General features: G+C 42.6%; 1 protein-coding gene across 1 annotated transcript in view; it reads left to right on the forward strand.

Annotated features, from left to right (window-relative positions):
- LOC147017416 (angiopoietin-2-like) overlaps positions 1–19,725 on the forward strand; it is a 145,435-nt gene that overhangs the window by 36,810 nt on the left and 88,900 nt on the right. The window contains exons 2-3 of the mRNA XM_085847063.1: positions 17,861–18,010; positions 18,968–19,089. Of these exons, the coding sequence (XP_085703189.1) occupies positions 17,861–18,010; positions 18,968–19,089 (272 nt within the window). The remainder of the gene's footprint in view (positions 1–17,860; positions 18,011–18,967; positions 19,090–19,725) is intronic.

Consider the following 19,725-nt stretch of genomic DNA (forward strand, 5'->3'; position numbering starts at 1 on the left):
CTTCACATGATACCTTACCTGTGGACGGCCGATTAACCGGGGTCAGTGCCTTCAGCGCCCAATCGGATTCCCGCCGAGCATTGCAGTGAGTGTGCACTGGCTGACAGCAAATTATTGGGGTGGAACGTCCCGTCTAACCTTTACTTGTGCACTGCATCGGACCAATAAAGGAAAAGACAACCGAGTAGGATTGGAAATAGCAACAAACAATTATTTAGTACAAACACACAAGCAAACAATCATTTAAAAGCAAGTTGGCACATAAGAGCACATTTAACCATAACGTGTATTCTTCTCCAATCTTACTTAAACAAAAGACTTGGCTATCATTCACTCAGGGGAGAATAATAAAACAAGGACTTGAAAATTAAATAAGTAATGAATGGAGAAAAGGAAAGTAGTCTTTACTTCTCTCCCTCACATCACACAAATATGCAGAGGAAAATGGATGGGGAAGATGGGCAGTGGCGATGTGAAGCGATGGGGACACGCAGCCGCCTCCCTGAGGTGCCCGGACCCAGTCGACAAGTCCTCTCTGGCGTCCCAGATATGCGAGCTGGATGTGCGACTCGCTCTCCTCTGCCTTAGATCCTTCCTCAGACCCCTGGTGACGAGGTGTCGCCGTTCACCTGCCTTGTACTTCGTGGCTGACAGGATCGAGAGCCGAGAGGGCAGGATGACGCTCATGGAAGGGGTGTTCTTTTTCCATTGAAGCTTGATAACAACTGCTCGTTAAGCTTTCCTTTCTTTTCCCTCCCATTTTTGTTCCTTCCTTCACGAGCCTTCTTCCTCTGTCAGTCTTCTGGTCAGGCGAGCTTGTCCCGTTTGTTTCTCCTTTCTGTTTCCCCCAGCCTTCTGCGTCTTCACTCTCTTTTGTTTTCTGCCTTTTTCTTCTTCCCTTTCTGCTTTCTGAGACGCCTACTCAGGAGCACTCTTCGTCCATGCTCGCACGAGCTTGTCGCGAGTCCTTCTCTACACCTTTCTGCTTCTTCACATTAGCTGTTTTTCCCTCCTCCCACAAGCCTTCCCTCCCTCCCATTGGTCCACCGTCGATGGAGGCGGGTGCCTGACCTCACTTGTGGAAATTGCCACACCATTCTGAGGGAAGTTTCAGCGAAGCCACCACCCTGCCCCTCACATGCCCAAAGCTGAAATGAGAGTTCCCTAGCCCCCTCCTTCACACGGAAAACGTACAGTTGCACTGTTTTGCACTGTACCACGCCCACAAGAAACCACTGCCCCGCAGGCCATGCTGAGCACCAAGCGCCACAAACCTGCATGCGAAACGCGACATGAGCATGCATGTGAGAGCACCCGATGGGTTACCTAGCAATGCGCGGATGGAGGGAACACAGAAAGGAACCTTGCACGACTGAGGGATGACCTAACAGCCATGAAATTGAAGGTAAGACTGATGGTGTAAGGAGGGACTGTTGAAACAGGCAGATGGGGGTAATGGAGGGATGATTGAAAGTAACAGAGGGGTTAAACAGAACGGTGGTGTGAAGGAATAACGATTGAAAGTAACAGAAGGGGAGGGGGGAAGACATTACATGGTACAAAGAGCCAAGCCAACGCATGCCCCCCAATAAGCCCTTTGACAAGGGACCAAGGACTATCTATACAAAGACTAATGAAATAACTCATCCTCGGATCACCTCCATGTCCATGTATGCTCTCCCCCCCAGGGTAAGTTTTCCAAAACCATAACCAAAATAATACATGTGTGTATATGTATATATATATATATATATATATATATATATATATATATATATATATATATATATATATATATATATATATATATAGACATATATTGTTACGAATTTGGAAATCAATCGCACTGATCATTCAGGTTCCTTTAGCTCAGTTATGTCGATAAGTGCATGTTCCATAGATAGCTCACCTTCCATTGTTTAATGGGCAGAAATCGATTAAATGCGCTGTAATTTAATTTAATAGTTAGTGAGCGATCACAACACAAAAGAAACCGACCCTCCCCCTCCTCTGCGAGGGGAGGGGGAGCCCTCCCGTCCCGTGATTTGTGACGTAAACAACTCCCTCCCACCCGCGGTTGTGCGAGCATGGGGGATGAGTCACGCCAGGAGCGGGGGGAGGAGCCCATAGGAATAAAAAAGGGACACTCTGCTTGGCTCGAGTCGGTTCGGGCTTGGCTTGTCGCAGGCCTTCTGGTTCTGCTTGGCTCAGGTTAGGGAAAAGGTTTTTTGAGAGGGTTTTAGAAGGCGTTTTGGTTCTGCTTGGCTCGGTTCACTTTTTGGGCTCTGGCTCTGTTTGGAAGAGAGGTGGTTCGCTTTTTGTGCTTGGTTCATCGAAAGGGAGTTGAGCTGGTTGCTCGGCTCGAGCTTGTTGGTTGTTCATCGAGAGAGGAGCGCCAGTTGCGAGAGTCGCGCGTGTTTTGCGCTCTACTTCGTCGTCCAGTTCGGCTGGCTCTTCTTGGTTTGTGGAGCTCTTTGTTCTCCACTTGGTTCCCGGCTTGGTGCGACTCCTTGGCCTCATCTTGGAGGTGGTTCTTCGGGGAAACGACGCATCGACGGGAAGGATCGGCACCTCGTCTGACCAGCACGTGTTCAGAAGCGCGAGAGGATTCGCTGGAGCTCGGGAAGGATCGTGGCTCACGGCGATTGGATCAAGGTCGCTCTCGCTGGAGCCCGGGTCCGAGCAGCTTGAAGACCACACGAGGTGGAGAGGTTCGAGATAGGTTCTGGGTTTCAGCTCATCTGTCCCTCCGAGCTGAAGTCCATATTAAAGGCACCAGCCACCATTTCTTGGGTGTGTGTGTGTGAACGTGTGTCCGTGGGCCCATCTAATAAGTAGGAAACTGTTAAGTGCCTGTGTTGTATTTGCTTTACATTTCATAATAGAACTCAGCTGTAGGTTTTTGCTCGTGTCCTGTCACCTATCCCCATTCATTCATTGCTTGTATGCCTGTGTTCAAATAAATGTTCCCCATTGTTGAATGTCATCTGCTCGTTGCGTCCCTTCCTCCATTGACTGCCATTAAGCGTTCGGGATATTAGCTGGCTGATTACACTGAACAACAAAAATTTTTTACTGGAGATGTGTAAAGTGATTTAGACTAATTTGGGTACGCTGATTTCAAAAATCATAACCGTTTTGCTGTATCACGTCAGGATTTTCAGTAACAGAAATATTCCCATTGCCTAGAAGTCAGGATTTCAATGAAATTTACAAAAATTCATTTATTCATTTATTTCATCATGAATGCTTCAAAATTATAGAAATTACAGAAAAACTCCACTAGAATGTCATTAAAAATGCTTTAGGCATTTGGCTTTGTGTTTGTGCTGCTCTGTGTCAGTTTCACGATGCAGGAACCAGCAGAAATCGCCCATCATGTTCGGGTTGTGCCGCCCTTGGTAACGCGTCTCCATGAGTGAAATCTCTTGGTGGAACGCCTCGCCGTGCTCGTCCGAGACTGCTCCCAAGTTGTCAGGGAAGAAGTTCAGGTGCTGGTGTAGGAAATGGATTTTCAGGGACATCCTGGAGCCAAGTTTCCTGAAGGACTCCAGCAGCTGCTGCACTATTTCTTCATAGTTGTCCGCGCGCTCATTCCCCAAGAAGTTGTCCGTCACAGCTTTGAAGCTCCTCCACGCTGCCAGCTCTTTGGGGTTTATAGTTGTCGGAAAAGTTTCGTCCTTCATAATCTGTCGGATTTGCGGTCCAACAAAGACACCAGCCTTGATCTTGGCCTCCGACAAGGTGTTGCCAAACTTTTCCTTGAGGTATAAAAACCCACGCCCATTCAGATCCATTGCCCGTACAAAACTTTTCATCAAGCCGAGCTTTATGTGGAGTGGTGGAAGGAAAACCTTGGCTGGGTCGACAAGGGCGACATGCTTCACGTTGTGTTGACCAGGTACATGCTCTTTTCGCTCTTCCCAATCTTTCTTCGTCCAGTGATTCTTGTCGTCTCTGCTATCCCAGAGACAAAGGAAGCACATGTATTTCGTGTAGCCTGACTGCAGCCCTAACAACAGCGCCACCACTTTCAAGTCTCCGCAGATGTGCCAGTTGAAGTCATTGTACTTGATGGAATCAAGCAGCTGCCGCATAGTCTCATAGGTCTCTGTCATGCCGAACGCGTGAGCCAGTGGGACTGATGGTTTCTCGTTGCCATTATGGAGCAAAACAGCCTTCAAGCTGTTCTTCCCAGTCGATGAAGAGGCGCCAGTCTGCAGGATCGTGATCACACCCAAGTTCTTTCAACAGACCGTTGATGTCACTGCAGAATGTCATCGTGTCTTCCATCTCAAAGAACTCAGCCATGTCTCTGTGACGTGCTCTGAACAAGGATATCTTGGTGTTAGGTTCAAGTAGATTCCACTGCTGCAGCCTTGATCCAAGCAGCTCTGCCTTCGCCTTTGACAGCGAGAGATCTCTTACAAGATCATTTAAGTCTCCCTGGTTCAGAAGGTGTGATTCTTGAGTGTCGGGTTCCAAGGTTCATCATCACCATCCTCTTCACCACTGCTTACAGCTATGTTCTGATCAGCTGGAGGTGTTGGAACGGGGTTCTCGTCATCATGAGGCACAGGTTTACGAGCAGAGACGCAGTCAGCGTACTTGATGTGACCTTTATTCTTCTTGTTGAAGCCGGCGATGCTTGTGCAGCAGAAATAACAATCATCATGATGATTCTGCGGCTCACGCCATATCATGGGCACCGCAAATGGCATGCTCGCGCGCTTGCCCACCAACCACTGAGTCAAGATTGTGTGACAGCTTGTGCAGCAGATGTGTGGTGCCCAGCTCTGTTCTTGGTCCCCCACCTTACACCCGAAGTAGTGAAAGTAGGCGGCCTTCATTTTCACTGCTGTAGATATACTTCGCTGTTGATCTTTTTTTGGTATACCGACCACAGACATAACAGAAGTTGTCAGGATGATTGGTACAGGAACGCCTACTCATCTTTATCTGAAAGAAAGAAATTTAACACAAGTTAACAACAATTGTACGAAATAGACATGTTAAAGACATATGTAAATTTCATTGAAATCCTGACTTCTAGGCAATGGGAATATTTCTGTTCCTGAAAATCCTGACGTGATACAGCAAAACGGTTATGATTTTTGAAATCAGCGTACCCAAATTAGTCTTAATCACTTTACACATCTCCAGTAAAAAAATTTTTTTGAAATTTGTTGTTCAGTGTTATAAGCCGATAAAATGTACATCTGGTCCGACGGGGCTTGGCGATATAAAACCGCTCGGCAATCGCAAACGGAACGAGCTGCTTAAGCGGCTCATTTTCGTGCAGGCTCCGTCGAGGTATAAACTCCTGGCATTTCTGTCCGCGTGAATAATTAGGTAGATCGACAATTCGGCGATCGACCCTGTAGCGCGTGGACAGAAGAGTTGGCTGGTTTATGGTGTGTTAAAAACACCCGTAGCTGGGGTTCCGTGTTGAGCAGGAAGCTGTGACTAGATTGCTCGTTCGGTGGGCACACGCGGCCGCAATTGGGCAAAGGCGGTCGCCCGCACGCTGAACGGGCGGAAATCTACAACTATATATATATATATATATATATATATATATATATATATATATATATATATATATATATATATATATATATACAGTATATACACACATCCATCCATTGGGACCATACTCTGTGCAGAGCGTTGATGCTGCCCAAGCAGTCTCTTCGGCTATTGGGCACAATCCTGGATGTGTCACTCCGATGGAGGACATCAGCAAGCTGATACTCATTTTGCTGACCTCAGAAGGATGACAGGCTGGGTCAACCACACCTGGTATTAATTCAACAGCCAAGTGGGATTTGAACTCAGGACCCTAGGATCCCTAACCATGAAGCCAACACCAGGCATATGTATATATATATATATATATATATATATATATATATATATATATATATATATATATATATATATATATATATATATATATATATATATATATATGTGTGAAGGGGTTTTTGGGTGGAGTGAACAGAACACCGACATTATTCACCTTTTGGCGAGACCCTCTGAGACATCAGAATCACGACACAGGTATCCATGTAATTTACCAGTCTTACCAACACCCATTTACCCCCTCAATCTGCACAAATCCCCTCAAAACTTTCACGGAACGAGATACCAGAGAGTCCAAGAAATACCAACCTTTTTCTTTTTCAATACAATAATGCACATCTAATTCGTGAGGAAATGTTATTTCTCACAATTACTCTATACAGTATTTATGTATTGAAAAGTAAATAGTTGGTCTTTCTTGGACGATTGGTTTCTTGCTTCTGGAACCTCCTGCACACTCCTCGGCCCTCGTACAATCGAAGACTGAGGAACAAAAAGAGGTTTCTATATTGTGTAATGTTGGAGCTATGTCCACACTGAAGGAGTTTGTGAGCGTGATTGGAATTTCTTCACTGAAATGGTGGACTTTACAAATCGCTCTGTGGATGAAAGTTTAACAAGAGCGTTTGGATGAAAGTTTACCAAGAGCGTTTGGATGAAAGGTTACCAACAGCGTTTGGATGAAAGTTCACCAACGGCGTTTGGATGAAAGGTTACCAACAGAGTTTGGATGAAAGGTTACCAACATTGTTTGGAAGAAAGATTACCAACATTGTTTGGATGAAAGTTTACCAACAGCGTTTGGATGAAAGTTTACCAACAGCGTTTGGATGAAAGTTTACCAACAGCGTTTGGATGAAAGGTTCCCAACAGAGTTTGGATGAAAGGTTACCAACAGCATTTGGATGAAAGTTTACCAACAGCGTTTGGATGAAAGGTTACCAAAGGCTTTTGGATGAAAGTTTACCAACAGCGTTTGGATGAAAGTTTACCAACAGCGTTTGGATGAAAGTTTACCAAGAGCGTTTGGATGAAAGTTTACCAAGAGCGTTTGGATGAAAGGTTACCAACAGCGTTTGGATGAAAGTTTACCAACAGCGTTTGGATGAAAGCTTACCAACAGGATTTGGGTGAAAGCTTACCAACAGCATTTGGGTGAAAGTTTACCAACAGCGTTTGGACGATAGGTTACCAACAGCATTTGGAGGAAAGTTTACCAAGAGCGTTTGGATGAACGTTTACCAACAGCGTTTGGATGAAAGTTTACCAAGAGCATTTGGATGAAAGTTTACCAAGAGCGTTTGGATGAAAGGTTACCAACAGCGTTTGGATGAAAGTTTACCAACAGCGTTTGGATGAAAGCTTACCAACAGCATTTGGGTGAAAGCTTACCAACAGCATTTGGGTGAAAGTTTACCAACAGCGTTTGGACGAAAGGTTACCAACAGCATTTGGAGGAAAGTTTACCAAGAGCGTTTGGATGAAAGTTTACCAACAGCGTTTGGATGAAAGGTTACCAACAGCATTTGGATGACAGTTTACCAACAGCGTTTGGATGAAAGTTTACCAACAGCGTTTGGATGAAAGTTTACCAACAGCGTTTGGATGAAAGGTTACCAACAGCGTTTGGATGAAAGTTTATCAACAGCGTTTGGATGAAAGTTTACCAACAGCATTTGAAAGGTTACCAACACCGTTTGGATGAAAGTTTACCAACAGCGTTTGGACGAAAGTTTACCAACAGCGTTTGGATGAAAGTTTACCATCAGCGTTTGGATGAAAGTTTACCAACAGCGTTTGGATGAAAGTTTACCAACAGCATTTGGATGAAAGTTTACCAATAGCGTTTGGATGAAAGTTTAACAACAGCGTTTGGATGAAAGTTTACCATCAGCGTTTGGATGAAAGTTTACCAACAACGTTTGGATGAAAGTTTAACAACAGCGTTTGGATGAAAGTTTACCATCAGCGTTTGGATGAACGTTTACCAACAGCGTTTGGATGAACGTTTACCAACAGCGTTTGGATGAAATTTGACCAAACAGCATTTGGATGAAAGTTTACCAACAGCGTTTGGATGAAAGTTTACCATCAGCGTTTGGATGAAAGTTTACCATCAGCGTTTGGATGAAAGTTTACCATCAGCGTTTGGATGAACGTTTACCAACAGCGTTTGGATGAAATTTGACCAAACAGCATTTGGATGAAAGTTTACCAACAGCGTTTGGATGAAAGGTTACCAAGAGAGTTTGGATGAAAGTTCACCAACGGCGTTTAGATGAAAGGTTACCAACAGTGTTTGGATGAAAGTTTACCAACAGCGTTTGGATGAAAGTTTACCAACAGCGTTTGGATGAAAGGTTACCAACAGAGTTTGGATGAAAGGTTACCAACATTGTTTGGAAGAAAGATTACCAACATTGTTTGGATGAAAGTTTACCAACAGCATTTGGTAGAAAGTTTACCAACAGCGTTTGGATGAAAGGTTACCAACGGCGTTTGGATGAAAGGATACCAACAGCATTTGGTTGAAAGTTTACCAACAGCGTTTGGATGAAAGGTTACCAACGGCGTTTGGATGAAAGTTTACCAACAGCGTTTGGATGAAAGTTTACCAACAGCGTTTGAAAGGTTACCAACACCGTTTGGATGAAAGTTTACCAACAGCGTTTGGACGAAAGTTTACCAACAGCGTTTGGATGAAAGTTTACCAACAGCATTTGGATGAAAGTTTACCATCAGCGTTTGGATGAAAGTTTACCAACAGCGTTTGAAAGGTTACCAACAACGTTTGGATGAAAGTTTACCAACAGCGTTTGGACGAAAGTTTACCAACAGCGTTTGGATGAAAGTTTACCAACAGCATTTGGATGAAAGTTTACCAATAGCGTTTGGATGAAAGTTTACCATCAGCGTTTGGATGAAAGTTTACCAACAGCGTTTGGATGAAAGTTTAACAACAGCGTTTGGATGAAAGTTTACCATCAGCGTTTGGATGAAAGTTTACCATCAGCGTTTGGATGAAAGTTTACCAATAGCGTTTGGATGAAAGTTTACCATCAGCGTTTGGATGAAAGTTTACCAACAGCATTTGGATGAAAGTTTACCAACAGCATTTGGATGAAAGTTTACCAATAGCGTTTGGATGAAAGTTTACCATCAGCGTTTGGATGAAAGTTTACCATCAGCGTTTGGATGAAAGTTTACCAACAGCGTTTGGATGAAATTTTACCAAACAGCATTTGGATGAAAGTTTGCCAACAGCGTTTGGATGAAAGGTTACCAAGAGAGTTTGGATGAAAGTTCACCAACGGCGTTTAGATGAAAGGTTACCAACAGTGTTTGGATGAAAGTTTGCCAACAGCATTTGGATGAAAGTTTACCAACAGCGTTTGGATGAAAGGTTACCAACAGAGTTTGGATGAAAGGTTACCAACATTGTTTGGAAGAAAGATTACCAACATTGTTTGGATGAAAGTTTACCAACAGCGTTTGGATGAAAGTTTACCAACAGCGTTTGGATGAAAGGTTCCCAACAGAGTTTGGATGAAAGGATACTAACAGCATTTGGTTGAAAGTTTACCAACAGCGTTTGGATGAAAGGTTACCAACGGCGTTTGGATGAAAGGATACCAACAGTATTTGGTTGAAAGTTTACCAACAGCGTTTGGATGAAAGGTTACCAACGGCGTTTGGATGAAAGTTTACCAACAGCGTTTGGATGAAAGTTTACCAACAGTGTTTGAAAGGTTACCAACACCGTTTGGATGAAAGTTTACCAACAGCGTTTGGATGAATGTTTACCAACAGCATTTGGATGAAAGTTTACCATCAGCGTTTGGATGAAAGTTTACCAACAGCGTTTGGATGAAAGTTTAACAACAGCGTTTGGATGAAAGTTTACCATCAGCATTTGGATGAAAGTTTACCAACAGGGTTTGGATGAAAGGTTACCAAGAGAGTTTGGATGAAAGTTCACCAACGGCGTTTGGATGAAAGGTTACCAAGAGAGTTTGGATGAAAGTTCACCAACGGCGTTTGGATGAAAGGTTACCAACAGAGTTTGGATGAAAGGTTACCAACAGAGTTTGGATGAAAGTTTACCATCAGCGTTTGGATGAAAGTTTACCAACAGCGTTTGGATGAAAGTTTAACAACAGCGTTTGGATGAAAGTTTACCAACAGCATTTGGATGAAAGTTTACCAACAGGGTTTGGATGAAAGGTTACCAAGAGAGTTTGGATGAAAGTTCACCAACGGCGTTTGGATGAAAGGTTACCAACAGAGTTTGGATGAAAGGTTACCAACATTGTTTGGAAGAAAGATTACCAACATTGTTTGGATGAAAGTTTACCAACAGCGTTTGGATGAAAGTTTACCAACAGCGTTTGGATGAAAGGTTCCCAACAGAGTTTGGATGAAAGGTTACCAACAGCATTTGGATGAAAGTTTACCAACAGCGTTTGGATGAAAGGTTACCAACGGCTTTTGGATGAAAGTTTACCAACAGCGTTTGGATGAAAGTTTACCAACAGCGTTTGGATGAAAGTTTACCAACAGCTTTTGGATGAAAGTTTACCAAGAGAGTTTGGATGAAAGGTTACCAAGAGAGTTTGGATGAAAGTTTACCAACAGCGTTTGGATGAAAGTTTACCAACAGCGTTTGGATGAAAAGTTACCAACAGCGTTTGGATGAAAGGTTACCAACAGTGTTTGGATGAAAGTTCAACGGCGTTTCGATGAAAGGTTCCCAACAGCATTTGGATGAAAGTTTACCAACAGCATTTGGATGAAAGTTTACCAACAGCGTTTGGATGAAAGTTTACCAACAGCGTTTGGATGAAAGGTTACCAACAGAGTTTGGATGAAAGGTTACCAACAGCATTTGGATGAAAGTTTACCAACAGAGTTTGGATGAAAGTTTACCAACAGTGTTTGGATGAAAGTTTACCAACAGCATTTGGATGAAAGGTACCAACAGAGTTTGGATGAAAGGTTACCAACAGCATTTGGATGAAAGGTTACCAACAGCGTTTGGATGAAAGGTTACCTAGAGTGTTTGGATGAAAGGTTACCAACAGCGTTTGGATGAAAGGTTACCAACAGCGTTTGGAAGAAAGGTTACCAACAGAGTTTGGATGAAAGGTTACCAACAGCGTTTGGATGAAAGGTTACCAACAGCATTTGGATGAAAGGTTACCAACAGCGTTTGGATGAAAGGTTACCAACAGCATTTGGATGAAAGGTTACCAACAGCGTTTGGATGAAAGGTTACCAACAGCGTTTGGATGAAAGGTTACCAACAGCGTTTGGATGAAAGGTTACCAACAGCGTTTGGATGAAAGGTTACCAACAGCGTTTGGATGAAAGGTTACCAACAGCGTTTGGAAGAAAGGTTACCAACAGAGTTTGGATGAAAGGTTACCAACAGCGTTTGGATGAAAGGTTACCAACAGCGTTTGGATGAAAGGTTACCAACAGCGTTTGGATGAAAGGTTACCAACAGCGTTTGTATGAAAGGTTACCAACAGCGTTTGGATGAAAGGTTACCAACAGAGTTTGGATGAAAGTTTACCAACAGCGTTTGGAAGAAAGGTTACCAACAGCGTTTGGATGAAAAGTTACCACCAGCGTTTGGAAGAAAGGTTACCAACATAGTTTGGATAAAGGTTACCAACAGCGTTTGGATGAAAGGTTACCAACAGCGTTTGGAAGAAAGATTACCAACATTGTTTGGATGACAGGTTACCAACAGCATTTGGAAGAAAGATTACCAACAGCATTTGGAAGAAAGGTTACCAACATTGTTTGCATGAAAGGTTATTAATCGTATTTGGATGCCCTGTGTTTAATGATCCCAGATTGTAATGATAAACTTAAATGCACAGATTCGGTTTGATAGAAATCATCTCTATCTTAAAGTGAACTTTTAAATCTTTTCTTGTATGTTGGTAAGCCTCAGCCACAAAAAGGTAATTATATGCAAATTTTGAACATCTCTGATAATAAATAAGCTCGAAGGTATTTCCCTGGAGGAAATCGACATTTAACATTCACAAAAGTGGCAGAATTTTCACAATTATCTAAAACCTTTGGTTTTGATTCATAAATTGAGGATTCAGAGTGGACGTTTGGCCAATGCAAAATAATGGGCAAAAGTTGTGGTTGAAACATGGAACCTTCTATTCTTCTAAGCTGAGTTTATAACTTTTTTTTATCATAATTAAGGGTAATTATAAGATGGATATAAGAAAGAGTAATTACTTTTACAATTACGTACTGTAGAACGTCACTCGATCGAGTGCATACCTCCGCCAGGCTGAACAGTTGATGTTTTATGTCCCACTGAGAGGCCGGATCTGCATCCAGAGCTGAACTAAAATTTAATCAGCTTGTTCTTGTCACCTAACCAACTCATCCACCAAGTTTCGTCCGTATCCGTGCATAACTTTTTGAGACATCCTGCTCACAGACAGACAGAGATTGGTTAAAACAATCTTCGTCCACCTTCGGTGGCAGAGGTAAATAGTGGATTTGGTTTTGCAAATCCAGATATATTGCTGAAAATTAATGGATTCGAACCTATAACTTTATTGGTACTGTATATCAAACAATTGGTGTGGGTTTTTTTTTTAACATGTATCACACGGTTTTAAAGTAATCTTTCAATAATCTAATTCAGCTCATGGTCGAGTTTGTACATAAATAACCTGGAGGATGCAGATATTCAAGATGTCAGTGTACTTTTACATGCATTATAAAGATATTAGTGGACACTATTTTTCCATGAATTGGGACATTAGTGGACAATGGAGAAACATCATATGGGATTTGAATTTTTTGGGCTTCCCCACATCCATATGGGATTTGATACTGGCTTCCCTCCAACTATATGAGATTTTTACACCAGGAGCAAGGTTGAGATGGTAATACGAACAGGCAAACAAGCAAGGTTGGAAGCATCCCTGCAATGTTTGTCCCAAAAATAATCTGTTCAAAGGACACTGCATTTGAAATTAAGAAGAGCCAGGCAGGTCAATACTTATCGATATCCGTGATTTCTCGATATTGTCGTAAATAATGTATGCGATGTTTATCAGACTTTTGTTTGAAAATATTGCAATTGAAGAGTTTGGGAAGAAAATGGGAGTGTATTTGATCATGGTGCAAGTACTGAACCAAGATCAGGCATGTACAAGACTACGATCACCTACGTTATATCCCAGGACCTGGTACATACTGAGTTACGATCATGTATGTATTGGACAAAAACAAACAAAAAAAAACATTACAGTAAAAAGTTGAAACTTTCAGGTTCAAAACAAAGCAAGTTATTTATGATCAGGAAACTCAGGGAGGAGTTCGTAAAACTGTCGGGGAACAATTGAAGGGACTATTGGTGTCCCCGGTCATAAAGAAGGCTTTTAAACACAACCGGGTCACGTACAAAAAGGACACCCTCCTACAGCCTTTGTAGAGTTTGGTTACAGGATGGGCGGCCGCAGGGTCAATGGGCCAGAGGTTCGGACATGTGGGTGGCGTTAATACGTACAATATACACTATTCTAAAAGGAGCCGGTGGACTGTCATTGGAATTAATAGGGAAGGAGGCATGTTTGGGGTATGAGTAGGGTTTAGAGGAGGGGTGAGTATTGTGGAAAGAGTGGATGGCAGGTGGGGGCAAGGTATACCTGGAGCCTCATCAGACTATCTGGAGGTTATAGACAAGGAATTAAACAGTTCTACTGTCGGAATGCGGTAAATGCTGGCCCATTTTTATTTTGTTTGTATACATGATTGAGACTAGTGGAAGAGCTGGAGCAGAATGGAAGGTAACGAAATGGAAAGGGGAAAACACCAACAGCAGTGTCGAAGTGAGAATGATAGTGATATCAAGGGGAGGGGGAGAAAGGACCCATGGGGGTGAAAAAACTGCATACAAGCTGAATGAAACAGCAAGAAAGGGAAGGTAAAAGTGTGGATGAAACAGAAAAGGACCAAAAGGATCATCTTGTCCTTCCTTATTCCCCATATTTATGCCTGATGTTGGCTTAATGGTTGAGGTGGTGAGCTTGGGATCTTTAGATCCTGAGTTCAAATCCCACTTGTCTGTTGAATTAATACCAGGTTGGGTTGACCCTGCCTGTCATTCTTCCAAGGTAGGCAAAAACGAGTGCCAGCATGCTGGTATCCTGTGTTGGAGTGGCGACCCATCCAGGATTGTGCCCAATAGGCAAGGAGATTGCTTAGGCAGCACCAACGCTCTCCACAGAGTATGGTCCTCATGGATGGATGGATGGATGGATGGATCCCCCATATTTCCTTTATAATAAACCATTTATTTGTTTAGTAATATCTTCCCATTTTTTACGTCCCCGTGCGAGCATTCACCAGGTTGGGCTTGCATTTGGGCAATCCTTGGGGGATTGTAAATGGTAACAGTAATTCTGAATGCAGTACAGTGAATTCAACATGGTTTTAGATGTTCGTGGAGGTCTTTGACCTCCAGTTCAGAGCACCCATGTTAACGGACCCCCTGACGAGACAATATTATTATTATTATTATTATTATTATTATTATTATTATTATTATTATTATTGTCTTGCCCACCAACCATGTTCTCAAAAACGATGCATGGTAATTTTTATGCATTTCAAAGTCCGCATAATTATGGTTGGGAGGAATTAGCATGCTTTGCTATACAGCCCTCCCTGCTGGCACAGAGTTATAACCGCATCCTTACTTGGATCCACTTTTTCGTGATCCCAAAACAACTTGTAATTAAGGCACGTCCCATGAGCTATGCTGCCGTATAAAATGATGATAACCACAGTATTCCCCTTACATTCTTCAGACAGCTCTATCTCGGAAGTTAGAGGAAGAAACCAGCGGATTCTAACATTTGAAGATCCTTGGAGTAAGCATGAGTATTCAGGCATGAAACACGTGATTGGGTGAATATCCTTTATCTGAGCCTGGTGCGGTTTCCACTGAAAGGTGGTTCCAGGACAGGTTGCTATCGAGTTCAATCATCCCGCAGCTCTGTATGCAATAGCTTATGCGAATTTAGGGAAAACCTACCCTGAACAGATGAACATTCCATTCCAGGGCAAGAAAGCAATGGAAAGCCCCCACTCAGTCGTCCAAGCACGCACAGGATTCAAACCCACAGCAGTGAGGGCAATGCATTGATGCTTTACCCACTCACTCAACCACCAAGCCAAATATCAATATAATATCAAATATAGGAGTACACTTTATTAATACACAATGTAATACCGTATTTAAAGCAAAAAAGAAAAGAAAAAGAAATATGTAAATATCCTGTATTGTTTGAGATTTAGGGAGTTCTCACAGAGTAACATCATAACTGAACTCATGGGATTCGCACCCCATACTTTCAGTTCAGAAATATGACATGAAAAAACATCATTTAATTCTGCCACCTAGAGTAAGGTACAGCAGCCTTCAAATCCTTTTTGAACTTCCAATGTTGTTACACAGCTATGAGCTAACCACTCGGTACTTAGTACATGTTGTTACGTGACTGCCACTGGACATCCCTAAAAAAATCTGCTCCCACGTGCATACAGTAAATTTCAACTTCACTTCTAAATCCTATAAAATCGCGGGTGAAATTTCTAGTTGTTTCGAGCTCATTAAAGCGATAAATCTGTGCTTTACTGAACCGTCCCAAACACAACATGTTGAATTGATCTAAAGATGCTTTGCAGCGGAATGTCACACGGAAGGCCTCTCGGTTATGGCCCTTTGGGATATCTGAACGTCCCGCCTCTCTGATCCAGTTGCAATATGTTTATGTTTTCACTGAACACAGATTGCGCAAAGCTGCTACCGTGTCTTTCTGCGACCCGGTTCCCTCTCAATTCGAAACTTATCACTTCTTAAATTGAAATCATATTTATTCCTCACTTACAACCCTTAGAATTTGGAGGGTATGTCTTGGGTTTACAAACAGACACTTTCCTGAGATTATATTCCTAAGCTTTATTGTAGAATTTCCCCTACCCCTCACCCTTACCCACATTCCCTTTGTCTGACTCAGTTTATTTTGTCCCTCAGCCCTGCTATTGGCATTTCCCCCTTCTCTTTCTACTGTTCCTTTTGTTCGGTTGCGTCCTGATCCATTGTGTGTTCTAGCTCTTCCACGAGCCACCTTTACTCTGTATACGAAAATAATAAATGACAATGATTATACAGTCAGTGTTTGTGGTCAGGAGAAGAAGGGGATAGGTTACTTTGAAAAGTACTTCTTTCAGAATTACTGATTACACTGCCTCGAGTTATGTAACTTCATACAATAACCTGAGTATTGTATAGATTGATTACTGCACCTTCATTACAAAAACTCAACACATGCCGTGCATCCATTTCTGCCATATGCGTTTCATTCAAAAATGGATGACAAAACCGCCAGGAAACACTAAGTTCTTCACCAAATCATAAGGTAACATCATTGTCCTTTTTGTGAGTACACACAGAATTGGAACATTTTGCTAAAGTAATTGGGAAAGAAAAGACGAGAACGGCACCTGGTAGAGCCCATAACTTCCCCATGCTGAACAGTTTACGTTTTGTATCCCACTGATAGGCCGGATCTGAACACGGACCTCAATCAAAATCTCATCGGCTTGTTCTTGTCATGTACCCAACGCATCCACCAAGTTTCATCTTAATCCATCCACAACTTTTTGAAATGCGTGCTATTCGGTAAATCGTTTTTGGTCCTACCTCCCGATTGTGAAGAATTACTTTCAAAAATTCTCATATCCGGATCTGGATTCAGATCTTCAAAATTGAATCAACTCTTCCTTGTCACACACCCAACCTATGCACTGAGTTCCATTCGATTCTGTCCATAACTTTTTGAGATATGCTATTCACAAACAAATAGATAAAAAAAAAACAAGAAAAAACACGAAAACAAAAAAAAATCTTTTTTTTTTGTATACACGGTCGAGGCTCGTATGAGAGATAACATTGAGAAACGCACAACAAGGGGAGCAGGAGACGAGAGTGGCGGGAGAGGGAAGGAAAAAAACAGTGGTGAACAGAGACATGAGGAGATCTGTGGAAGGGAGAGGGATCAGGAGGGGTACGCAGGGTAAACAAGATGGGCACCACAGGGACTTTCAGGAAGGAAAGCATGGAATTTGAAGGAGGTGGGTTTGGGGTGGATTAGCAGGGGCAGAAAAGATCGTGGTTTTGATTGGGGGAAGATGAGAGATTGTGGTGAACAGCTGTTTTGAAGACCTGGAGGGAAGAGTGGGATTGAAGAGAGTGTGGGAGTTTGTTCCAAAGGCCGGAAAAAAAAGAAGAATGAAAGAGTGAAGGTGAGCAGCTACTTCACGTGACTACTTTGTCGATTAAAGGCCCTTTTTATTTATAATTTGCATGTGTTTTAAATGCAAAAGGTTTATAGCCCTATTTTATTGGTGCGTGTGTGCGTGCGTGCATGCGTGTGTGCACGCGCGCATACATGCATGCATGTGCATGCCTCAACTATGGAGTGAGCATGCCATGTGACAGATTGCACACTCGTATACAAATCCGATTGGGTGGCTTCACATGGTGTGAGTGTGCTGATTGGATGTGTGCGCATAATGTGTTTTTGAAAGGTCGGCTTGTGAGTTTCATGACAAACCAACATAGTACATAGAAGTTTAACCTGAGGTCACAGCATCATGAGCAATGTGCTCAAGTGAGAATGCCAAACAAGCCAGCCGCAATTCAATTTTAAATTTACAAAAAAACTCAATTTCCTGCCTCCCAGTCTGCACCACCAGTTGTCCCTGGTCATCACAGTCTTGATGCTGTTACTAATGTCAAGAGAATAATCTTGTACTGGAGATTGTGAACCATGTGGATAGTTGATTTAATGTTGCCAGGTTTAGCACTCTCGTTTGGATGAGATACTCCCTATTTCATGTCCATTTGATGGGGATTGAGAGTATGCTATTTGTTGCTCCACAGCTGGAGAGTGCCATGCAGGAAGCAGATCGACAGCAAGTCTGGCAGGCAGGCTCAGGTCCCGACCCTACTGTGGCCATGTTGGAACTGAGCACCAACTTGCTGAGTCAGACAGCTGAGCAGACTCGCAAGCTCTCTGCAATGGAGGGACAGGTGATGCAGAGCATGGGGATACAACACAGGGTACAACACACAACGTAAACAAAAGAAAACAGTGAGCATGGTTTAATTTATTTAATAAATTTTATCGCGTGATTGAGAATTCATTATTTTTGTATTTCAACATTTTTTGTTTGACACTGTTGTTCAACCTCCAACTATGCATTACATACCCAAACATGTCAGAGATTTTTGCCTCCCTACATGTGTTCTATATTTGCCTCTTTGCTCCCCTTTCGAGTCTATCGCTTCGAGGTAAATACTTACCTTTGAATTGTCCAGTCTGGGTTAGATTCCTGACCCATCTCTAAACTGTTGTATTGGTGCTTCAGTGGCAGGGAGGGTGTTGCATTACAAAGTATGCTCCATCCCTCAGATGGACATTAAGCTGGGTGCCCCTTCTGCTAGCATGAGTTGGTGGAGGTTCATGATCCAGCCACAGTGCCTTTTGCAAAGAGAGGGCAAGTTGTCACCAGCAGCCTGAACAAGCTCAAAATTCTTGCCATAACCTACAGGGGGCATTGCATCACAGCCATGCTCCCCACCATTGATGCCACTTGCAGCCATGTGCTGCATATGAGAGAAAAAAAGACTCCTATCTTCTTTCCTGTCCCTCCCCGATTGTTCCATAGCCCCGAGACTCATTTCACTATCCTTCCATTAATCAATTTATCCCCACTGCTCAACTCCTTCACCAACCTCTCCTCTGCCCACCCAATGCATACATAAACATTAGATGCCCCCGAAGTGCAGTACAGAAACCCCACAAGGGTGAAAGGGCCTTGAGTCATTAGTTTATGGTGCTTTAGGGTATTTTTTTTTCATTGTGTTAATTAACAACTCATGGTGCCCCTTGCAGATTGTAACTGAAGTCAATTTGTTAAAAGGAATTTCTGCATTGCATACAAGCAAAAAAGTCTCAATAATTTTTGTAAAATAAATTTATTGCAGGTGTATAACCACACGTGGTGGTTGGAGCAGCAACTGCATGAGACTGGTGCAGCTGCTCGGCATGTGGAGGTGCAACTTCTACAGCACTCAAAAAATGCTGGGCGCCTTCGACAACGCACAAGGTTGGGGTTGTACTAATACAGCACACCCTCACTCAATGTGCACTCTGCCATTTCAAAACCATGCACCTGAATCTGTACACATGCTCATAAATCGATAGAGTATAAATGAACATTGTACATGTGCAAAAGCTTGTGCGACACACACACACACACACACACACACACACACACACACACACACACACACACACACACACACACACACACACACACACACATACACACACCTACCAAAAAATACCTACGTATGAGGCTAATACAAAAAAAAATTACAAGTGAAATCCTTCAATACAGCGCATGTGGTGAAGCAAATGAGTACACTAATGTTAAAATATGCAATTTATGCTTTTTCAGTTGAAAAATAATTAAAAAGCATATTTAATATTTGAAATGTAAAAATCTTGTTATTATTGTGATCAGCACCTTTATATATAACAGAAGGAATGAAATCGTTCAATACAGCGCGGCAGGAGGCCGCAAAAGAATGATGGCATAAGAAGAACTTAGCTTTCAGCATTCGGCGCGAAATGCGAGGGTGGGCGGAAATGACGTCTTTCAGCGCGAAATGTGAGGGTGGGCGGAAATGACGTCTTTCGGCGCGAAATGCGATGGTGGGCGGAAATGACATCTTTTGTT

The sequence above is a fragment of the Eptatretus burgeri genome, chromosome 11 (genome assembly GCF_056783735.1).
Source record: "Eptatretus burgeri isolate ZD-2024b chromosome 11, Ebu_testis_v1, whole genome shotgun sequence".
Lineage (NCBI taxonomy): Eukaryota > Metazoa > Chordata > Myxini > Myxiniformes > Myxinidae > Eptatretus > Eptatretus burgeri.